The sequence below is a fragment of the Bos indicus genome, chromosome 7 (assembly GCF_029378745.1).
Source record: "Bos indicus isolate NIAB-ARS_2022 breed Sahiwal x Tharparkar chromosome 7, NIAB-ARS_B.indTharparkar_mat_pri_1.0, whole genome shotgun sequence".
Lineage (NCBI taxonomy): Eukaryota > Metazoa > Chordata > Mammalia > Artiodactyla > Bovidae > Bos > Bos indicus.
This window is the reverse complement of record NC_091766.1, coordinates 59,393,984-59,418,239: the sequence shown is the minus strand read 5'-3', so window position 1 is coordinate 59,418,239 and position 24,256 is coordinate 59,393,984. Positions and strand designations below refer to the sequence as shown.

Here is a 24,256-nt window from a genome sequence, read left to right as displayed (position 1 = left end):
GACTGAACAACCACAGTAGGCATTGCACATATTTTGCTCCTTATGTTCCATTTAAAGTAGGTTTTTATCTTTTGATCTATTGAAGTTACTAGGTAGATAGTAGTTCTGCAAAGTTTTTAATAAGTGTAATTATTTTGATGCTTAGAACTCAACAATGAGCTGTTACAATTTCGTTGTACTTTTTAGTTTATTTTGACATGTATTTGTCAGTCAGTGAGACAGAAGTCTGAAGGAGAGCACAACTTTCCCCACCCAACAAAGATGACTCTGGGTCTGTCTCTGCCCCCTCCCTACCAGTTCCCCCCTCCTGGAACCAGGAATGATGATGATGGCAATGATGATATCCTTGCTCTGTATCCACGTCTGTAGGGAAGTTAACATACTCCTTCATGAAGAAACTGAACTTTTCCATAACTCTTCCTATGGGAAGACACAATTAAGAGGATCATTAACACAGGAGGAAAATTTACATTATCTTAGAGCTGAAAGGAACTACAGAGATTGCAGCCATAGCCTAATTTTACACATGAGGAAAATGAGTCCTTAAAAAGGAGTGTCCTTGCTACAGGCAGTTTCTGACAGAGCGAGTAGCAGAATGTCCCTAGTCCAGTGATATTTTCATCCCACCTGCTCCCTCTACCGATCCTAGAGCCCAGACTAATCACCCAGTGTCTTAAACCAGCAAAGAAGGAGAACCTCTGACAAGGGAAGTTGGGGTGGCCGGCCCCTCGGGCTTTCCTGGTCCGCAGGGCCCGTGGTGAGGCTGGGCCCTGCACTAGTAAGGGGAACGTCCACCACGCGTCCTCTTCAGTGTCCTTGGATGCAAGCTGTTTTCTAGGTTGAGGGCCCAGTGTCTGTGCACATTAGAGAATCTTCCCTTCTGTGAAATAAAAGCCCCTGAGTAGGAATCAGTGTGTAGACATATCATTCTGGGCTCAGACCCTAATGTGATATTTTAACTTGTTAAGATAATCACAAAGATGGGAAAAAAAAAAAAGAAAAACAGAAAAACACAAGAGCTAAGTGGCCAAAACCCAGGGGTCTAAAAGAGAGTTAACAGTGAGCAAAGGGAACTGGTTGTTACCACTCCTGAGTTGCCTATTTTGCATGAAAGAAGTGTCTTCTGCCTGATTATATTGCCTTCCAAAACATTGAGTAAGCCAAACAAAATAGTTAAAGCATGTCCATGAGGATTCTAGCCCAAGTCCTGACAGCTTGGACTTTATTGTATTCCTTATTTCAGATTGAAGAAAAAAAAATCTTTGTGGTAGCCTTATCCTCCCTACTGCCTCAGGCTACAGATATTTACAGCCACCAGGAAATTGAGGAGGATAAAGACCTTCTGGTCACAGTTTATCTAAGAATAATCTATTGGCCATTAAGTCTCTGAGAAGTAGGATAAGAGGCTTCTATTCTACATGATAGGATAGTAGTTTTGAATTATTTTTTAGTGTGGGATTCAGAAACATTTCTTCCAATAAGAAATTATGTGGAGCTCCACTACTTAAAAGAGTCCAAAGCTGGTTCGAACTGGAGACCTCCCCAAATGAACTCTGTAACCTCTTGGGTGACTCCTAACTTCCCTCTACAGAACCTCTGGGCTCTAGAGACAGTAATTTGAAGGCTTCTGGTCTTGTTAGACTTTCAGCTGACAGATGGGAATTAAAGGCTCTGTCATGGAGGGACCAGTCCAAGCTGGCAGAGCAGGTGGCTCATCCTTAATCCGACTGTGAGGCAGCAAGTTTTCTCTCTCCCAGACACTCTTGGTGCGTAAGTACAGTTTTTAGAGAGCTGAGCATTCTAGTGGAAAGAGGAGAAGATTGCAGTGAAGGACGGTGCCCTAGCTTTTTTTCCTTCCCATGAGATACTCACAAATTCTCAATACACAAGTGGCATTCATTCCCATAGGTGATGTAGTCAGAACCACAAACAGGCAGGTATGTGATGGGGCAGGGGATGGCCACCACTGGGTACTTCTTGTAAATGCTGCAGTTCACCTGCAACATACGCAAGAGAATGTCCTGCTTTTCTCCTCATCCTTAAGCTAGGCTACCCTGGCCTCTATCTGACAGGAAGCACAGTACCATCCGGAAGTTCCAGCTCTTATACTCTGAAACTGGTGTGCTACTTCTATTGATAATATTGTGACCACACTGACAAAAGCTAGTACCACCAGTATCACTTCTATTACTACTAGTACACACAGTTAACAGCTCCTGCGTATTTCCTTGCCAGGCATTAAACTTAAATCTTACATGGATTTTTTGTTTGTTTGTTTAATCTTCAGAAAACTGAAGTGGATAGGTTCTACTATTACCCCTATTTATAGATGAGAGAGATCTGGGCTTAAAAAAAGAGGGAATTTGTATAATATAAAAGCTAGCTAGTGGTAGGGCTGGGATTTGAATCCAGAATCTGTGCTGTTAACCAAGGTAACTGTCTTTTGCCTCTCACATGTTGCCTTTTCCATGGAGACATCACCAGCTTCTCAGCTAGAAGTACCCTCTCTCTTTTTTTAAATTCTGGAACATTTTCTTTACACTTAGATTATTTGCTTATATGTATATCACATTTCTACAGCTGCCTTCTGAAAAGTAGAGGCAACTTACCTACAGCTGCCTTGCCTTTCACCTGTCCACTCACCCCACCACAGGCATACTGAATTAACCTTTCATATGTATTTCTCAAGTGTTTGTTGAGTAAATACAGTAAATATAAAATTAAACTAAGTAGGAAATTAAACAAATTAAATTGTGGTTCAGTATACTCACTGTTTTCAAAGGCAGGCTAGCAGCTTCTGAAAGAGAGATTCAGTTGGAAATGTTAAAAATAAAGCAGAGTTGTGAGGTCTCATTAATTAATGTAAAGTCAGTCTGTCGAATAAGACTCTGTGGTTCCTCTGGTAATTAGTTTCAGCACCTACCCTGTCCCTTCACAAAACCCAACTGTATTCTGAAGAAGCCAGATGGCCACTGTGTTAGGTAATCCTTGGTTCAAGTAAGAGAATTATCCAAATTTCCTCCCTTTATATACCACAGGATGTTTTCTGGAGCTCATTGTGTCTCTGATAATGTTTTAAATCAGATAGCAATAAAAGTATTGCACTCACTGTTTCTAAGAGCCTGAAGCACCATCTTTGATAGTCTTCCCCTCCTAATTGATATGAAGAAAAGTAGTAGAATATCTCTAAGGTATTATAATTTTATTTAAGTAATTTTTCACTATATAAAAGTTTAATTGTTGACTCCTGGGTTTTGGATAATTTTTTTTCCTATTTTCCTGGATTAATTTGGAGAGAGATTCAAGTTTTTCTGCATCTTTGTGATGAGAAGTAGTATCTCATAACACCGGCAGTTTCCAGGTCCTAATAAAATGGGCTTCCCCAGTGGCTCACATGGTAAAGAATCTGCCTGCAATGCAGGAGACTCAGGTTCAATCCCTGGGTTGTGAAGATCCCCTGAAGAAGGGAATGGCAACCCACTCCAGTATTCTTGCCTGGAGAATTACATGGTCAGAGGAATGTGGTGGGATACAGTCCACAGGGTCACAAAGAGTCAGATATGACTAAGCGACTAACACACACAATAAGATGGTAGACTTATGAAAAAAGTAATGAGTGTGTGTTTTTGGTTTTGGTCCCATGAATGGAAATAAAAATCCTTGAAAGGGAATGTTCTAGATTCAAACCCTTCAACTCCAAGTGGGACTTAAGATTCTCCCTTTCCAGGCCAGGGCTGTTTCTATTACAAACTGCTGCTGCTGCTGCTGCTAAATCGCTTCAGTCATGTCCGACTCTGTGCGACCCCATAGACAGCAGCCCACCAGGCTCTGCCATCCTTGGGATTCTCCAGGCAAGAACACTGGAGTGGGTTGCCATTGCCTTCTCCATTGTGTGAAAGTGAAAAGTGAAAGTGAAGTCGCTCAGTCGCGACCGACTCGTAGCCACCCAATGGACTGCAGCCCACCAGGCTCCTCCATCCATGGGATTTTCTAGGCAAGAGTACTGGAGTGGCTTGCCATTGCCTTCTCCGCTATTACAAACTAGTATCCTTTAAATCCACATGACCAGACATTTCTCTGAGATGTTCATATCCTAGGAGGGGCTATGTCAGAGAACAAGCTTATGGCTATTAAGGGCACTATCTACCCTTAACTCACCTGAGCAAGAGCAGAGATGGGCCACTACACAGAGCAGAAGGAGACCCCCAGTAGTCTTCATGATGGAGACTGCTGTGATGCAGAGGTTACTCAGGATGGTCACAACAACTGCATCAGCCATACTCTAGGAAAGGGTCATGTTTATAAGGCAATGTTTGATTTCTCCGCCTTTCCTGTGAGGTCATGCAAAGTCAGGGTTGGCTCTGAGAGGCTCTCAAAGCACAATGTCACACCCTGGGTGGTGTTACAGTCCTTGCCACTTAATTGCTACTTCCTGTTTGATCAACAAATTGATTATTCAAGGTGAGAAGTATTTTTCTGCCTGCTCTAGGGGTGGGGAATGTTGTTCCTTTAAATTCTAAAATTCAGAGTAGAAGAGATTAAATATAGGCTACTTGACACAGTTATAGAATAAATGAAAATATCAAACTTTCTGTATTTCACCAAAATAGAGACTATTACCCTCAGATCAGTCAGATTACACTTTGTACTTGTGCTGTGTTGCTCAGTCATGTCCAACTCTTTGCAACCCCATGGGCTGTAGCACGCCAGGCTCCTCTGTCCATGGGGATTCACCAGGCAAGAATACTGGAGTGGGTTGCCATGCTCTTCTACAGGGGATCTTCCCAACCTGGGGATCAAACCCAGGTCTCCTGCATTGCAGGTGGAATCTTTACCATTTGAGCCACCAAGGAAGCCCAAGAATACTGGAGTGGGTAGCCTGTCCCTTCTGCAGGGGATCTTCCTGACCTAGTAATCAACAGGTTACACTTAGGTTTATATTTTGGCTCCTGGGAAAATGTTGTTTTACTTTCGAGGCAACAAGTCCATGAATCAAAGAAAAATAATAGTGAAAGGAATAGTGACCTTAGCCCTTTTGAGGCTTGGAGAAAGGCATTGACGTTTTCTGACAGAATGTGGTCCACTGGAGAAGGGAATGGCAAACCACTTCAGTTTTTTTGCCTTGAGAACCCCATGAACAGTATGCAAAGGCAAAATGATAGGATACTGAAAGAGGAACTCCCCAAGTCAGTAGGTGCCCAATATGCTACTGGAGATCACTGGAGAAGTAACTCCAGAAAGAATGAAGGGATGGAGCCAAAGCAAAAACAATACCCAGCTGTGGATGTGACTGGTGATAGAAGCAAGGTCTGATGCTGTAAAGAGCAATACTACATAGGAACCTGGAATGTCAGGTCCATGAATGAAGGCAAATTGGAAGTGGTCAAACAGGAGATGGCAAAAGTGAATGTCAACATTCTAGGAATCAGCGAACTCAAATGGACTGGAATGGGTGAAATTAACTCAGATGACCATTATATCTACTACTGCAGACAGGAATCCCTCAGAAGGAATGGAGTAGCCATCATAGTCAACAAAAGAGTCCATAATGCAGTACTTGGATGCAATCTCAAAAACGACAGAATGATCTTTGTTCATTTCCAACGCAAACCATTCAATATCACAGTAATCCAAGTCTATGCCCCAACCAGTAATGCTGAAGAAGCTGAAGTTGAATGGTTCTATGAAGACCTACAAGACCTTTTAGAACTAACACCCAAAAAAGATGTCCTTTTCATTTTAGGGGACTGGAATGCAAAAGTAGGAAGTCAAGAAACACCTGGAGTAACAGGCAGATTTGGCCTTGGAATATGAAATGAAGCAGTGCAAAGACTAATAGAGTTTTCCCAAGAAAATGCACTGGTCATAACAAACACCTCTTCCAACAACACAAGAGAAGACTCTACACATGGACATCACCAGGTGGTCAACACTGAAATCAGATTGATTATGTTCTTTGCAGCCAAAGATGGAGAAGCTCTATACAGTCAACAAAAACAAGACCAGGAGCTGAGTGTGGCTTAGATCATGAACTCCTTATTGCCAAATTCAGACTGAAATTGAAAAAGTAGGGAAAACCACTAGACCATTCAGGTATGACCTAAATCAAACCCCTTATGATTATACAGTGGAAGTGAAAAATAGATTTAAGAGCCTAGATCTGATAGATAGAGTACCTGATGACTATGGACTGAGGTTTGTGACATTGTACAGGAGACAGGGATCAAGACCATCCTCATGGAAAAGAAACACAAAAAAGCAAAATGGCTGTCTGGGGAGGCCTTACAAATAGCTGTGAAAAGAAGAGAAGCGAAAAGCAAAGGAGAAAAGGAAAGATATAAGCATCTGAATGCAGAGTTCCAAAGAATAGCAAGAAGAGATAAGAAAGCCTTCCTCAGTGATCAATGCAAAGAAACAGAGAAAACAACAGAATGGGAAAGACTAGAGATCTCTTCAAGAAAATTAGAGATACCAAGGGGACATTTCATGCAAAGATAGGCTTGATAAAGGACACAAATGGTATGGACCTAACAGAAGCAGAAGATATTAAGAAGAGATGGCAAGAATACACAGAAGAACTGTACAAAAAAGATCTTAATGACCAAGATAATCACGATGATGTGATCACTGACCTAGAGCCAGACATCCTGGAATGTGAAGTCAAGTGGGCCTTAGAAAGCATCACTATGAACAAAGCTAACGGAGGTGATGGAATTCCAGTTGAGCTATTTCAAATTCTGAAAGATGATGCTGTGAAAGTGTTGCACTCAACATGCCAGCAAATTTGGAAAACTCAGTCCACTCAGCAGTGGAAGAGGTCAGTTTTCATTCCAATCCCAAAGAAAGGCAATGCCAAAGAGTGCTCAAGCTACCGCACCATTGCACTCATCTCACACGCTAGTAAAGTAATACTCAAAATTCTCCAAGCCGGGCTTCAGCAATACGTGAACCGTGAACTTCCAGATGTTCAAGCTGGTTTTAGAAAAGGCAGAGGAACCAGAGACCAAATTGCTGGCATCTACTGGATCATCGAAAAAACAAGAGAGTTCCAGAAAAGCATCTATTTCTGCTTTATTGACTATGCTAAAGCCTTTGACTGTGTGGATCACAATAAACTGTGGAAAATTCTTCAAGAGATTGGAATACCAGAACACCTGACCTGCCTCTTGAGAAATTTGTATGCAGGTCAGGAAGCAACAGTTAGAACTGGACATGGAACAACAGACTTGTTCCAAATAGGAAAAGAGTATGTGAAGGCTGTATATTGTCACCCTGCTTATTTAACTTCTATGCAGAGTACATCATGAGAAACGCTGGACTGGAAGAAGCACCAGCTGGAATCAGGATTGCTGGGAGAAATATCAATACCCTCAGATATGCAAATGACACCACCCTTATGGCAGAAAGTGAAGAGGAACTCAAAAGCCTCTTGATGAAAGTGAAAGAGGAGAGTGAAAAAGTTGGCTTAACGCTCAACATTCAGAAAACGAAGATCATGGCATCCGGTCCCATCACTTCATGGGAAATAGATGGGGAAACAGTGGAAACAGTGTCAGACTTTATTTTTCTGGGCTCCAAAATCACTGCAGATGTTGACTGCAGCCATGAAATTAAAAGACGCTTACTCCTTGGAATAAAAGTTATGACCAACCTAGATAGCATATTCAAAAACAGAGACATTACTTTGCCAACAAAGGTCTGTCTAGTCAAGGCTATGGTTTTTCCAGTCGTCATGTATGGATGTGAGAGTTGGTTGAGCACCGAAGAATTGATGCTTTTGAACTGTGGTGTTGGAGAAGACTCTTGAGAGTCCCTTGGACTGCAAGGAGATCCAACCAGTCCATTCTGAAGGAGATCAGCCCTGGGATTTCTTTGGAAGGAATGATGCTAAAGCTGAAACTCCAGTACTTTGGCCACCTCATGCGAAGAGTTGACTCATTGGAAAAATTCTGATGCTGGGAGGGATTGGGGGCAGGAGGAGAAGGGATGACAGAGGATGAGATGGCTGGATGGCGTCACTGACTTGTTGGACGTGAGTCTGAGTGAACTCCGGGAGTTGGTGATGGACAGGGACGCCTGGCGTGCTGAGATTCATGGGGTCGCGAAGAGTCGGACACGACTGAGTGATTGAACTGACTAACTGACTGACTGAACATACAACCCCAACATTTCTGTGACTTAAAGCAATACATGTTTATTTTTATTAATACATACAAGCTATACATGAATGGTGGTCAGCTGATGGTGCACCATTGCTTCAGTGGGTTCTAAGTATACAGGATAGTCACCATTTGGAATGTTGTTAACTGTCAAGGTGAAGTGAAGTAAAGATGTATTGCTAAGGATTTGCATTTACAGCAATTGAATATTCCAGCTCAGAATTGGCACCTATGTCACTTTGCCTCGCCATCGTTTACCCGTGTGCAACCATAGGCCTGGCGTGCTGCGATTCATGGGTCGCAAAGTGTCGGACACGACTGAGCGACTGATCTGATCTGAACCATAGAGATTACGGAATACAGTGTTACCTTGTCTATTGAAAACCAGAATGGGGAGAACTAGAAATAATTGGCAAATGATGCAGACCCCCACCCTCCCCGAGCATTAGTTTCATGTCAAGTGGGACCTGTTACTAGCCCCAGTAGAGTTCACATAATTGAAGTCTTTTACATGAAAGTCTGTTCTAAAGTGCAGTGCATGTAATTGTTGCTATGAGTCTTATTATTATTGACAGGCCAAGAGAATCTGCTAGGGTTGCTGATGTTAGATTGTAAACCGTATTGTCCAAGTACAGTTGTCCAAATGACCATTGTTTTTGTCTTTTGGGCCTGGGGACATAGGTATGAAAACCCTGGGGGAAGGCAGTAGACTGTTCCACCAGTGCTTTGCTTTCAGATTTATTGTAGTCCATTCCAAAGCATAGCACTTACAAAAGATAATAATAAATGACATTGCATGCCTCTCCAAATATTGACTCATATTTGTTTGGGAAGCAATATAATCTTAGTTAAGAATATGTGCTTTGGGACTTCCCTGGTGGTCTAGTGGCTAAGGCTCCATACTCCCATTACATGGGACATGGGTTTGATCCCTGGTCAAGGGACTAAGATCCCACATACTGCACAGTGCAGCCTAAAAAAATTTTTCTTTAAATTTTAATACAGAACGTATGCATTGAGTCCCATGGATCTTTTGTTTCTAATAAATATTGGTTGTGTGACTTTGAGTGAGTAGATTAAGTTCTGGATATTTAGTTTCCTCATCTGTAACATAGAAACAATATTTACCTCAGAGTGGTTTTGAGTGTGAAATGCAATTATACATATATATATATATATATATGCATACATATAGTATATATATATATATATATATATATATATATATATACATGTAAAATCTCTGGTGTGTGTGTGTGTGTGTATGTATCAGATATCAGTATCATAATTAGAACTTGATATATAGTAACTAATTATAGGGAATATGATATTAATCACAACTCATTGAGGGAGGAATTTTTATTACCCTAATTTTATCAGTGAGTAAGTCGAGGCTCAGAGGATTTAAATGATCTTCCCAAGATTATAATGCCAATTAATTTAGGAAACTATTAAGTTCAGTCATGGAAAAAAGGGGGAGTGAATGTTCTAATAGAGTTAATTATAAGCTTTATTGTTTGCTATGAAAGTTTGAAGAGAATGAATACTAAGAAAAAGCCATTATATTTCAAGAAAGTGTTTTGTTGCAGTTTAAAATGCAATATTAGCTAAAAGGATTGGGAATGGAATCAAAGAGTGATTAGGATGAAGTGGAAAGATAGGGTTATTTTTTTAGATGTTTGATGGTCAAAGGAGGAGAATGGAAGAAGCGAAGGCAGCAAAGTCTCAGATGGACTAAGCATGTTTTAAAGTGAAAAGGAAGATGAAGAAATTTAAGATTACCTGATGAAAAGGGGCTAATTAGAGGAGTCTAGAAAAATAAGAAATAAGACTAAGAGCACAGGTGTAACACCATTCCCTGTGACAGGAAGGCAGAGGAAAGCAGATGAGTGGAAAGACAGATGTTGTGAAAAGAGAGAAAAAAAGATGAAGGGGAACCTATTGTAAGGTTGACTCTGACTGTTATGTTCTGGGATTGCCTTTTGCAGTGGAAGAATCAAGTTTGTCTGAAAGCTGGAGTAGAATGAAGAAGGCTTGGCATAGAAATTGATGGGAGCAAGTCAGAGAATCAACAAAGGATATGAAATTGGTGGCCACTAGACAAAATTAGTACTATTTTTTAGCAGACCCAATCAGTACCATGCTTAATATTTCTCCCAAAATATGACACTGAATCACTGGAAAAAAATGATGTTATGGATAGGGAGTGTGTACATCAGAGACTTGAGGGTGGCCATAAAGACTATAGTAGATTTGCAAGGGAGTCAACTATTTCACAAGGTATTGATGAACTATGCAAGGTATGAGCAGTGTAGGTTTAGAGGTCAAGGTTCAGGCAAAGTTTGCACTCAGTAGGTGTGGCGAATAGGAACAATTGTTTATGGAAGCTGTAGCTGATAAGCAAAGTGTCCTATTTAATTGCTCAGGGCTGGGGCTGAGATAATGACCTTCAAGCTGTGTACAAAGATAAAGTAGATGAAGATCGGGTGGAGGTAAATGTCTGTAGATTCAAAAAGGTCAGGAAAAAGTAAGTTCAGGGGATCAGTGTAGGGTTGCTTTGACTTTTGGTAACTGTATACATGGAGAAGAAAATTTCAAGCTGCACAGTGAGCCACAGATTATGGAGACTTCTTTGGGGGTGAAAGATGAAGGCTCTGAAGGTTAAAAAAAAAAAAAAAAAAAGTAGTCAGTGCATTTTAGGCTGAAGGCAGTTTGCTTATTCATCCCCATAGTCCTGGGAGGAGTGGAAACTTGAAGTCTCACAGAGGATCATGATACCCATCCTTCCATTCTAGGGAAGGCAGGATAGAATTAGTGAAGAAAAATATAAAAATGAAATGAGAGAAAAGATTGAGTATCAGGATTCCTTCCCTAGTGGATTTTAGATGTCATAGGGAGGGGAAAGGCAACCTATTAGTAATTTAGAGAAGGGTGAGAGGATTAAATTGGAACTGGGCCTGAGTGAAGAGTTCCTGGGACAGTTGTTGCTGTCACTAGGTCGTCTGACTCTTCGTGACTCATGCACTATAGTGTGCCAGGCTCCTAGTCCTCCACTATCTCCTCGAGTTTGTTCAGATTCATGTCAACTGAATCGCTGATGCTATCTAACCATCTCATCCTCTGTCTCCTCTTTCTTCTTTTGCCTTCAATCTTGCCCAGCATCAGGGGCTTTTCCAATGAGTTGGCTCTTCGGATCACATGGCCAAAGTACTGGAGCTTCAGCTTCAGCATCAGTCCTTCCAATACATATTCAGGGTTGATTTCCTTTAGAACTGACCGGTTTGATCTCCTTGTAGTCCAAGGGACTCTCAAGAGTCTTCTCCAACACCACAGTTCAAAAACACTCAGCCTTCCTAATGGTCCAACTCTCACATCCATATATGACTACTGGAAAAACCGTAGCTTTGACTATATAGACCTTTGTCAGCACAATGATGTCTCGGCTTTTGAATATGCTGTCTAGGTTTGTCATAGCTTTTCTTCCAAGGAGCAAGTGTCTCTTAATTTAATGGCTGCAGTCACTGTCTGCAGTGATTTTGGAGCCCAAGAAAACAAAATCTGTCTCTGTTTCCAGTTTTTCTCCATCTATTTGCCATGAAGAGATGGGACTGGATGTCATGGTCTTAGTTTTTTGAATGTTGAGTTTTAAGCCAGCTTTTTCACTCTCCTCTTTCACCCTCATCAAGAGGTTCTTTGGTTCCTCTTTACTTTCTGCCATTAGCATGGTGTTATCTGCATATCTGAGGTTGTTGATATTTCTCCTGACAATCTTGATTCCAGCTTGTGATTCATATAGCCTGGCATTTTGCATGATGTACTCTGCCTAGAAGTTAATGAGCAGGGTGACAATATACAGCCTTGATGTACTCCTTTCCCAATTTTGAACCAATCATTTGTTCCATGTCTGATTCTAACTGTTGCTTCTTGTCCTGCATACAGGTTTCTCAGGCAACAGGTAAGCTGGTCTGGTACTCCCATCTCTTTAAGAATTTTCCATAGTTTGCTGTGATCCAGTCAAAGGCTTTAACATAGTCAATGAAGCAGAAGTAGAATTTTTTATGGAATTCATTTGCTTTTACTATGATCCAAGGGATGTTAGTAATTTGATCTCTTGTTCCTCTGCCTTTTTGAAATCCAGCTTGTACATTTGGAAGTTTTCAGTTCATATACTGTTGAAGCCTAGCTTGAAGGATTTGGAGGATAACCTTACTAGCATGTGAAATGAGTACAATTGCATGGTAGTTTGAACATTCTTTGGCATTGACTTTCTTTGGGATTGGAATGAAAACTGAACTTTTCCAGTCCTGTGGCCACTGCTGAGTTTTCCAAATTTGCTGGCATGTTGAGTGCAGCATTTTAATAGCATCATCTTTAAGGATTTGAAGCAGCTCAGCTGAAATTCCATCACCTCCACTAGCTTTGTCTGTAGTAATGCTTATTAAGGCCCACTTGACATCCCACTCCAGGATGTATGGCTCTAGGTGAGTGATCACACCATCATGGTTATCTGGGTCATTAAGACCTTTTGTATAGTTCTTTTGTGTATTTTTTTTTCCCCACCTCTTCTTAATCTCTTTTACTTCTATTAGGTCCTTGCCATTTTTTTTTTTTTTTCCATGCCCATCCTTCCATGAACTGTTCCCTTGGTATCTCTAATTTTCTTGAAGAGATTTCTAGTCTTTCCCATTCTGTTGTTTTCCTCTACTTCTTTGCATTGTTCGTTTAAGAAGGTCTTCCTACCTCTTCTTGCTATTTACGGGAATTCTGCATTCAGTTGGGTATATGTTTCCCTTTCTCCCTTGCCGTTTGCTTTTCTTCTTTCCTCAGCTATTTGTAAAGCCTCCTCAGACAACCATTTTGCCTTCTTGCATTTCTCTTTCTTTGGGATGGTTTTGTTCAGTTAGCTGGAGGGAAAGAGGGAAGCCAGTATCTCAGCTGGGCAGTAATTAGGTGTGGAAGATTGGCTGTAGGAAGGGAACCTTAAAATAAGAAAACCCACCAAACACTAAGCACTTACTTGTGCTGGAACTGTGCTATACCTTCTGTGTGCTTGAAATAGTTTAAGACCATCTCATGAGATGGGTGTTGCTATTTGCCCTGTTACTTAGCTGAGGCAACAGGGACTTAGAGAAGTGAGTTTATGGTTAAGGTTAAGAGTCCATGTTTTTAATCACTGGTATATTGCCTTTAAATCTAAGAGGTAGCCTTGAAGACATGTTGGAAATTGGAGTAATAGGAGTAAAACTGGCCAAATCAGACTAGTCAGGAGGGATAGCTGATGTCTCAAGTGAGCAGGCAGAGGGGGCTGAGCACCAGGTCATGGTGCATGGCATTTTCATGTGTGAGGATCATCTGGAAAGGAAGAGGATTCCAGTGGGAGAGGGGATGATTGAGAACCAGGGGACAAAGCCTCCTTCTCTGTCCCCCACCTTCATCTGTCAAACATGCAATGCTGTGACAGTCCTTTCACCATTTGGTACTTTCTGCTTCGGCCACAACTAGAGAGATTAGACTGGTGCTTCAAGTTTTCAGGTTAAAACCCCTCCAAGGAACCCTAATGTTTTCAAGTGATAAATAAGGCTGTGGATTGGGAGTGGCTGGGAAGAAGTCAGAAGTCTACTACTTGATTCTATTTTTCTCTCCTAATTACTTCACCAGCTCGCCCTCAACGCCCAGTGCCTTTCTTACTGGCATCCGTCACTTTCAAGGCCTTCTTGTGGAGTTTGCAATCAGTGACCTAGATCTGGCTGAACTAACTGTAACCTTTCATCTGTCCTCTTTTCCCTTCCCTATGTGGCCCCTGCATGCTTCAGCTTTTGTTGTTGTTGTTGTGGCATGTGGGATCCTAGCTCCCTGACTGGGGGATCAAACCTGCATCCCCTACATGGAAGCATGGAATCCTAACCACTGGACTGACTGGGTATTCTGCTCCAACTCTTTTTCCTTTCCCTTCCTTTTTTCCATTGTGATCATGCCTCCATGCACTGGGCACAGTGACCCAGAGATCTGAATATTTGCATTTTGATCTTGCCTCTGATGGGACCTTATACCCTACTTTTCATGGGAACAGGAAGTTAGTATATCTAGTAATTCTATACTTTGGTTCTATTCAGTTTAATTGCATCACCAAGGCTTAATAGTTTCAATCATGGGACAAGATGATGTTAATTAACAGTAAGGACTATTTTGTCTTGTTGGTTCATGTTTCTTCTAAGTAAGCTGACACTATCTGGATCTAGATTATATACACACACATGCACCTCCTGGCTCCTGTTAGTAAAATCACGTCTACTGTGCTCAGTGCTGAAGGGAATATCTGTAACCCCAGAATTAGCCAACATTAGAGAATGTGTTAGTCTGCTAGAGCTGCCATAACAAAATACCAAAGACTGGATGATTTAAACAACAGGAATTCATTTCTCACAGTTTCGGCGACTAGAACAATATCAATGAGCCAGCATGGCTGGTTTCTCCTGAGGCCTTTCTCTTTGGCTTGTAGACAGCCACCTTTGCACTGTGTCTTCACAGGGACTTCACTCCGGGTATATGAGCCCTGGTGACTCTTACTCTTCTAATAAAGGTACAAGTCCTATTAACTAGGGCCACACCTTTATTATACCAGTCATACCTCAATTACTTCTTTGAAAGCACTTTTCCAAATACAGTTACATTAGGGGTTGGGACTTTATCACATGGATTTTGGAAAGGACACCAATCAATCCATAACATTTACCCCTCTGTACCCCCAGCCCCACCAATTCATGCCCTTCTTCGGTAAAGAGAACCATAGACCTTTGATCTTTAAGACACTGGTATCCCATGAAATGTTATCTAGTATTTCTTGAAAAAGGAGCTCTCTGGTCACTTAGATTTGGGAAACCCGAGATACTATTTCATTTGGAGAGATGGAGAGAGTCATAATGCACTTTATTTTATTAAAGGCTCTATTAAATTTTATACAGTACAGATTTTTTTTTTTACTTTAACTTAATTTCCCCCCAAATTAATTTGCCACAGTCTAACTTATTATGTTATAGAATACTTAATAACATTGGAGAAGGCAATGGCAACCCACTCCAGTACTCTTGCCTGGAAAATCCCATGGATGGAGGGGCCTGGTGGGCTGCAGTCCATGGGGTTGCTAGGAGTCGGACACAACTGAGCGACTTCACTTTCACTTTTCACTTGCATGCATTGGAGAAGGAAACGGCAACCCACTCCAGTGTTCTTGCCTGGAGAATCCCAGGGACGGGGGAGCCTGGTGGGCTGCCGTCTATGGGGTCACACAGAGTTGGACATGACTGAAACGACTTAGCAGCAGCAGCAGCAGCAGTGAGATGTTGGTGTTTTCCTGGACATTAAGAAATAAGGATTTACTCCAATTTCACATAAAGTCATAATGATCAGTATCTGGACTAGTTACCAAGGAAGGTCACTGGATTTCTGGTCTGTTTGGACTGCTCAGAAGTTCTTTACCATATTCAATAGAACTGCACCTCTATCTGGCTTTCATACATTCTGGTTCTTTACAGTGGAGATCAAGAGAATGTGTCTGCTCTCTCATTCCAAATGTGCAAAGGCAGCTAGCTCTAAAGTGCCTAGTCAAGGTCTTTTTTCTCCAGATGATACAGATCAGCTTCTTTAATACTTATTGCAGCATATAATCCTGTAAGTCCTCCCTACCCTGACATATCAACATCACTTTACTATTAAAACACAGGTAATAATCAACCTCACCATTTCCTTTATCTGTCCCAGGTAGTGTTATTGTCACAGAGATAAATAAGACAGATGAGGGCTTTACTTCTTGGACTTTACTTTCTTGTAGAAAAAGAATTGATCAAAAATAACATAATATTGAGATGATTTCAGGTTCTGACAAGTATTTAAAAATATATATATCATGGTATTGGGATAGAGAATAACATGGATGTGGGGGCCAGATTTGACTGTTTGATCAAGTTTTATAATGGAGACTCTAAAGGAAGAAGATGAAAAGTGTTAGCATTGTAAAGAGACCCAATCTGGAAGAGCACTGAGGATGAGAGGAGGTTTAGCAGGGGCTAGGAGTGATCAGTAGCCAAAATTTGAGAAGCTATTGGTTTAGAAGGAAAGAGCTAGAAGATAAAAATTAGAAAGTATCAAGTTATGAAGAGGGAAAGTAGAAGGGATACCACTTATTTTTTCTAAGTGACAGTAACTTGAACAGTGAAAGAATTTAAAAGTTTTTTTTTAGTGTAACCCCTATCAAATTACCCATGGCATTTTTCACAGAATTAGAACAAATAATCCTAAAATTTTTAAGGAACCATAAAAGATTCAGAATTACCAAAGAAATCCTGAAGAAAAAGAACAAAGTAATCAAAACAGCATGGTATTGGCACAAAAACAGAAAATACATCAACAAAACTGAATAGAGGGTACAGAAATAAAACCACACACTTAGAGTTAATTAATCTTCAACAAAGGAGGCAAGAATATACAATGGAGAAAAGATGATCTCTTTGGCAAATGGTGTTGGGCAAGCTGGATAGCCACATGGAAATCAGTGAAGTTAGAACACTCCTTTAAACCACACAAAAATAAACTCAAAATGACTTAAAGACTTAAATATAAGATAGGACACCATAAAATTCCTAGAAGAGAACATGGGCAGAACGTTCTCTGACACAAATTGTAGCACTAGTTTCTTGGGCAGTCTCCCAAGGGAATAGAAATGAAAGCAAATATAAACAAATGGGATCTAATCAAACTTAAAAGCTTTTGCACAGCAAAGGAAACAAAAAGACAATGTGAGAACTGGGAGAAAATATTTGCAAATTATGAAACCCACAACAGGTTAATTTCCAAAATATTCAAACATTTCATCAGCTTAATATCAAAAAAAAAAAAAAAAAACAACCCAATCAGAAAATGGACAGAACTAAATAGACATTTCTCCAAAGAAGACATACAGATGGCCAACAGGTGCACAAAAAGATGCTCCACATTGTCAATTATTAGATAAATGCAAGTCAAAACTACAGTGAAGTTATCACCTCATACCAGTCAGAGTGCCCATCATTAAAAAAAATCTACGAGAAATAAATACTGGAGAGAGCATGGAGAAAAGGAGCCCTTCTACACCATTGGTGGGACTGTAAATTGGTGCAGCCACTGTGGAGAACACTTAAGGAGGTTCCTTAAAAAACTGAAAATAGAGTTACCATATGATCCTGTAATCCTGCTCTTGGGCATATATCTGAAGGAAACCATAATTTGAAAGATACATGTACCCCAGTGTTCACTGCAGCACTATATACAATAGCCAAGACAGGGAAGCAACCTAAATGTCCATTGACAAATGAATGGATAAAGAAGATATATATATATATAATTATATATAATATATAAATATTAAGATATAAATATATAAAACATAGAATTGTATATATATCTTCCCTGGTGGCTCAAATGGTAAAAAATCTGCCCACAATGTGGGAAACCCAGGTTTGATCCCTGGGTCAGGACGATCCCCTGGAGAAGGAAATGGCAACCCACTCCAGTATTCTTGCCTGGAAAGTCCCATGAACAGAGGAGCCTGGAGGGCTACAGTCCATGGGGTCACAGAGAATTGGACACGACTGAGTAACTAGCACTTCCACTTTTCATACATATATATGTATATATACATATGTATATTCATATATATATGCATGAAATGGAATATTACTCATAAAAACAAATGAAATTATGCCATTTGCAGCAACATGGATAGACCTAGAGATTATCATGTAAGTGAAGTAAGTCAAAGAAAAACAGGTATCATATGATATCACTTACATGTGGAATCTATGGATCTATGATACAAATATACTTATTTACAAAATAGGAACATACATAAAAAAAGACCTGTGGTTATGAAAGGGGAAATGGTTGAGTGGAAGAATAGATTGGTAGCTTGGGATTAGCAAATACAAGCTACTATATATAAAAAAATAGACAAACAGCAAGATTTGACTGTATAGCATAGGCAGATATATTCAATATCTTATAATGACCTGTAGTGAATAAGAATATGAAAGAGTAATTCTAAAATATGAAAAATTCTGATCTACACAAAATTCTGAAACATTACATTGTCAACAGATGTGATCTTAAACTAAGGTTTTGCCTAGTTGTATTTTCTGATACTAAACCTCTAATGCAGAGAAGGCAATGGCACCCCACTCCAATGCTCCTACCTGGAAAATCCCATGGATGGAGGAGCCTGGTAGGCTGTAGTCCATGGAGTCGCTAAGAGTCGGACATGACTGAGCGACTTCACTTTCACTTTTCACTTTCATGCATTGGAGAAGGAAATGGCAACCCACTCCAGTGTTCTTGCCTGGAGAATCCCAGGGACGGGGGAACCTGGTGCGCTTCCATCTATGGGGTCGCACAGAGTCGGACACGACTGAAGTGACTTAGCAGCAGCAGCAGCAGCAGCAGCAGCAAACCTCTAATGACAAGAAAGCATGCTTAATGATTCTATAGATTAAAGAGGTTGAACTAGAATATAAATCGCTCTACCCTTTATGGAGAAAGTTTCACTATGAAAAATACTCTTAGTAGTTGAACTAAATATTCTTAATGACATCGTAAGAAATGTGAATTATATATGGCTAATGCACTACCACTTGGATATTATTGTCTTTTTTTATATGATAATACGGATGTTGATCTTAACCATGGTTGTTCTCTGTGGTTGTCAGAAAGAAATGATCTGTTGAATATTTTACCACAGAATATACTCCCACTGTTTCTGCAAGACCTGAAACCAGTTTGATCTCAAATTTTAAAGATATGAATAAGCCAGACTTATTTGTCTGATATGTTGAGTATTTTTAATGATTTTAATATATCAATTCAAAGAAGGAGTGTAAATTTTTTTTTTTTAATGAGCAAATGTGAAAAACAAAAGTTAGATGTTTGGATGAAAAGAGTATCTACAAATTATTATGACATATATGATGATTTAACAATTATCAATAGCTAGTAAGGTTGGAGAAAGCAATGGCACCCCACTCTGGTACTCTTGCCTGGAAAATCCCATGGATGGAGGAGCCTGGTGGGCTGCAGTCCATGGGGTCGCTAAGAGTCGGACACGACTGAGCGACTTCACTTTCACTTTTCACTTGCATGCATTGGAGACGGAAATGGCAACCCACTCCAGTGTTCTTGCCTGGAGAATCCCAGGGATGGGGGAGCCTGGTGGGCTGCCGTCTATGGGGTCACGAAGAGTCAGACACGACTGAAGTGACTTAGCAGCAGCAGCAGCAGTAAGGTAGGCTGCAGTCCATGGGGTTGCTAAGAGTCAGGCACGACAGAGCGACTTCACTTTCACTTTTCACTTTCATGCATTGGAGAAGGAAATGGCAACCCACTCCAGTGCTCTTGCCTGGAGAATCCCAGGGACAGGGGAGCCTGGTGGGCTGCCATCTATGGGATCGCACAGAGTCAGACATGACTGAAGCGACTTAGCAGCAGCAGCAGTGATAAATTTGGTGTTGAATGTCTGTGAAAAGTTAACACCAAAATCTTACATATTTGTATCTAATTTAACTTTTCCTTCAAAAGAATATTCATGCATAGGAAATTTTTTAATTAATTAATTTATTTTAATTGGAGGCTAATTATTTTACAGTATTGTAGTGGGTTTTGCCATACATTGACATGAATCAGTCATAGGTGTATATGCGTCCCCCATCCTGAACCCCCATCACCCTCCCTTCCCATCTCATCCCTCAGGATTGTCCCAGTGCATCAGCTTTGAGTGCTCTGTTTCATGCATCAGACTTGGACTGGTGATCTATTTCACATATGGTAATATACATATTTCAATGCTATTCTCTCAAATCATCCTACCCTTGTCTTCTCCCACAGAGTCCAAAAGTCTGTTCTTTATATCTATGACTCTTTCACTGTCTTGCATAAAGGGTCATTATTACCATCTTTCTAAATTCCATATATATGTGCTAGTATACTGTATTGGTGTTTTTCTTTCTGACTTACTTCACTCTGTATAATAGGCTCCAGTTTCATCCACCTCATTAGAACTGATTCAAATGGGTTATTTTTAATAGCTGAGTAGTATTCCATTGTGTATATTTACCACAGCATTCTTATCCATTTATCTACTGATGGACATCTAGGTTGCTTCCATGTCCTAGCTATGGTAAACTGTGCTGTGATGAACACAGCACAGTACATGTGTCTCTTTAAATTCTGATTTCCTTGGTGTATATGCCCAGCACCAGTAATTGCCCAATTACTTCTTTTACCTTACATTTCTATTAACTCCTCTAATGATATACAGACAAATGAATTAGAAAATACAGATCAAAAACAATCCTTATGGACATCATTGGTATCTGAATATACCTGACCAAATATAAATATCAAAATTAATGGTAAAAGATTTTCTGGTCTCCTAGATACTGGATCTGATATCACTATTATTTCCAAACACTTGTGGCCCAAATCTTGGACTATACAAAAAATTTCTTGCCAAATTACAGGAGTTTCTCAAACCAAAATACAAGAAGCCTATCAAAGTATTCAAATTTATCCTTGTGAGAGACCAAAAGGCCAGCCTACAACATTAGAACCTTATGTGATAGATGTACCCCTTAATCTAATAGGAAGGGATTTACTTATGCAATGGCAAACTCAGATATACATTCCACATTTTTCTTAGAGGCCACTGCTCATTTAACAAACAATGCAATTATTAAAATAACTTGGAAAAATGACGAGCCTATTTGGACAGAGCAGTGGCCCCTTACAAAAGAAAAATTACAAACTGCTAAAGAACTTATAGATACACAATTGAAATGAAAACATATTGAGAAATCTTATTCCCTTTGGAACTCTCCCATTTTTGTTATAAAAAAGAAATCTGGCAAATGGCATCCTTCAGTTCAGTTCAGTCGCTCAGTCATGTCCGACTCTTTGCGACCCCATGAATCGCAGCACACCAGGCCTCCCTGTCCATCACCAACTCCCGGAGTTCACTCAAACTCACGTCCATTGAGTCGGTGATGCCATCCAGCCATCTCATCCTCTGTCGTCCCCTTCTCCTCCTGCCCCCAATCCCTCCCAGCATCAGAGTCTTTTCCAATGAGTCAGCTCTTCGCATGAGGTGGCCACAGTACTGGAGTTTCAGCTTTAGCATCATTGCTTCCAAAGAACACCCAGGACTAATCTCTTTTAGAAGGGACTGGTTGGATCTCCTTGCAGTCCAAGGGACTCTCAAGAGTCTTCTCCATCTCTTACCAGACCTTAAAAAAGTTAATGCATCTATAATACCTATGGGTACATTACAGCCAGAAATCCCATCACCTACCATTATTCCTCAAAACTGGCATATTATTATTATAGATTTACAAGATTGTTTTTTAAATATACCTTTGCACCCTCTAGACCGAGAGAGATTTGCTTTCTCTCTTCTTTATCCTAATCACACCGGGCCTCATAAACGGTACCAATAGACTGTACTACCTCAAAAAATGATAAATTCTCCCACCATGTGCCAATACTATATAGCCAAAGCCCTTAAACCTGTAAGAATACAATTTCTTGACTTTCTTGTTATTCATTACATGGATGATATATTGTTTTCAGCTCCATCTGTTTTAGAAACTCAATACATGTTTAATATAGCTCAACAATGCTTGAAAGACTGGATTAATCATTGCCCCTGAAAATATTCAAACCTCTACACCTTACCATTACTTAAGATTTGTTGTTAATAGACAACATATTACTAACACAGATTCGTACTGATAAATTATCAACCTTAAATGATTTTCAATTTTAGATGATATAAATTGGGTTAGATCTTCTTTAGACATTGCTAATTATCAACTGACTAATCTATTTAATACTTTGAAAGGAGATCTCAATTTAAATAGCTCTCGTTTACTTTCACAAGAAACACGAGAAAAACTCTATTTAATACAAAATAAATTGCAAAAGTGATTTCTTACACATATTAGACTTAATTTACCTCTAAAATTATTTATACTCCCCTCTCTTCATTCTCCCACAGGACTTCTTGTCCAACAAAAACACCCAATAAAATGGATCTATACCCATTTTAGAGGGATAAAATCACTTACATCCTATCTTAATTTAATCATTCTAATCATTATCAATAAAAGAAATAAAACTAAAACTTTAATTGGCTCCAATCCTTATAAAATTGTAATACCTATTAATAAATCTTGAGGACACATTACAAACTTCTACTGATTTCCAAATAACTTTTCTGGAATATTTTGGAGAAATTTCGTTTCATTATCCTTCTAACAAGCTCTGGAATTTCTTCAAAAATACTGAGTTTATTATCTCCCACATCGTCAACTCACAGCCTATACCTCAAGCTGATGTTTTCTATATAGATGAGAGTAAAAACGCCAAAGCATCATTCTGGTCTCTCAAAAAATATGAAGTCTTTTATACTAAATTTCATTCTGCTCAACAAAACAAATTATATGGTCTTATTCAAGTTATTCGCCTACATCCTTAATCTATTAATATAGTCTCTGACTCCTTATATTGTTTTTGTATTATAAAATATAGAAACTTCCACTATAAACTCCAATCAACCTATTATTCAATAACTTTTTTTCAAACTACAATCTATTATTAGAAACCACACTCTTTCCATTTATATTACCCATATTTGAACACATTCCTGCCTTCCTGGCCCTATGACTCATGGAATAAACAAGCTGATAAACTTTTTACTTTTTACTTTTGCTACTCCCAAGAAACAATATGCTTTATTACACAATAGTCCTGGGTCCTTACACCAAATTTGAAAAATTCCATACTGCCATACCAAAAAAAAAAAAAATCATTAAAAATTTCTCTACTTGTAGGCCCCTACATCTTTAACCCATTACACAAGGTATCAATCCTTGAGGACTACAACCCAATGAACTATGACAGATGAATGTAACTCACTGCCCTGAACTTTCTCCCTCTTCCTTCCTACATGTCTCAATTGATACAAATTCTTCTTTTATATGGGCCACACCTCTCCGAGGTGAAACTACACAACATATTATAACCCACCTGTTAACTTGCTTTACAGTAATGAAAACTCCTAGTTCTATAAAAACAGACAATGGCCCTGCCTGTATTTCTAGACACTTCAAACAATTTTTACACTCATTTTCTATTAAACATGTTACAGGTATTCCTTATAATCCACAGACACAAAACATAGTCAAACGGACACATCACACACTGAAACTAAAAATAATAATCAAAATTTAAAAAGGGGGAATACACAGGAACACTACTATCTTCCTTATCTAAAGCAGACTTTACTAGATTCCAACATAAGTTATTTTCTAAAGCTATAACTATTGTTAATACAGCTTTATTTGTTTTAAATTTTTTAAACTTACCACAAGGAGATATTTTGACAACAGCAGAAAAACATTTTGAGACATTGAAAGATACCTCCCTTCCTCTGCCCATTTGGTATCAAGATGGGTTGACTAAACAATGGAAATCTGAAAAATTAATATTACAGAGAAAAAGATATGCTTATATTTCTCCAGATGGATCCAACGAAGTCAGTTGGCTCCTTCTTCGAAAGATCTGCCCCCAGGGAACTACCGGCATTCAAGATAGGAAAAGGCAAAATCCCCAGAAAGAAGAGGTTCCAATACAAGCCATAGTGGCTTTAGAGATTTCCAAAAAACACCGCACTCAGCGTCATCTACCTCATGATCTCCCTGCTTGGAAACAGATTAAAAACCCTTGCTAATCAAGCTGAAAATCTGGTTTCTCAACAGGAAATGCCTCAGAATCCAGAAAATATTTTTGTCGCTATGCTTGCTTTGCTTGCTTTTGCTCCCCCTGCTCAAGCTGAATTAATTAATCATACTTATTGGGCTTATATACCCAACCCCTTTACTGCAGGTTGTAAAATGAAGACAGAAAGAAGGATGCAGGGGACCCAAGTGTCTAGTGGAACAAGGGTATTTCATTAGCAGAAATGCATGCTTATATATCTTCAGTAAAATAATTATTCAGCCATTACAAAGAATGAAATTCCA

At 39.6% G+C, this 24,256-nt stretch overlaps 2 protein-coding genes across 3 annotated transcripts in view; one reads left to right on the top strand and one right to left on the bottom strand.

Annotated features, from left to right (window-relative positions):
• Window positions 1–24,256, top strand: part of LOC109561285 (sperm-associated acrosin inhibitor-like) — a 154,701-nt gene that overhangs the window by 70,842 nt on the left and 59,603 nt on the right. The window lies entirely within an intron of this gene.
• SPINK7 (serine peptidase inhibitor Kazal type 7) lies at window positions 169–24,256 on the bottom strand. Of its 2 annotated transcripts, none has more exons than XM_070793811.1 (4): window positions 23,600–24,256; window positions 2,772–2,797; window positions 1,873–1,997; window positions 169–420 (listed from the first exon to the last, which is right to left on the bottom strand). In XM_070793811.1, the coding sequence occupies exons 1-4, from the start codon at window positions 23,670–23,672 to the stop codon at window positions 375–377; spliced, it is 270 nt and encodes an 89-aa protein (XP_070649912.1). In that variant the 5' UTR covers window positions 23,673–24,256; the 3' UTR covers window positions 169–374. The 2 variants fall into 2 exon arrangements, with proteins under 2 accessions (XP_070649912.1, XP_019819227.1); XM_019963668.2 differs by lacking the exon at window positions 23,600–24,256 and adding an exon at window positions 4,159–4,403.

Excerpts from the sequence above, each read along its gene's own strand:
- SPINK7 (XM_019963668.2), bottom strand. The coding sequence starts at position 4,279 with ATGGCTGATGCAGTTGTTGTGACCATCCTGAGTAACCTCTGCATCACA. Across the intron at positions 2,798-4,158 it reads CCATCTCTGCTCTTGCTCAG|AAGCTGCTAGCCTGCCTTTG; the intron begins GTGAGTTAAGGG and ends TCTCTCTTTCAG. Across the intron at positions 421-1,872 it reads CACTTGTGTATTGAGAATTT|GAAGAGTTATGGAAAAGTTC; the intron begins GTGAGTATCTCA and ends GTCTTCCCATAG.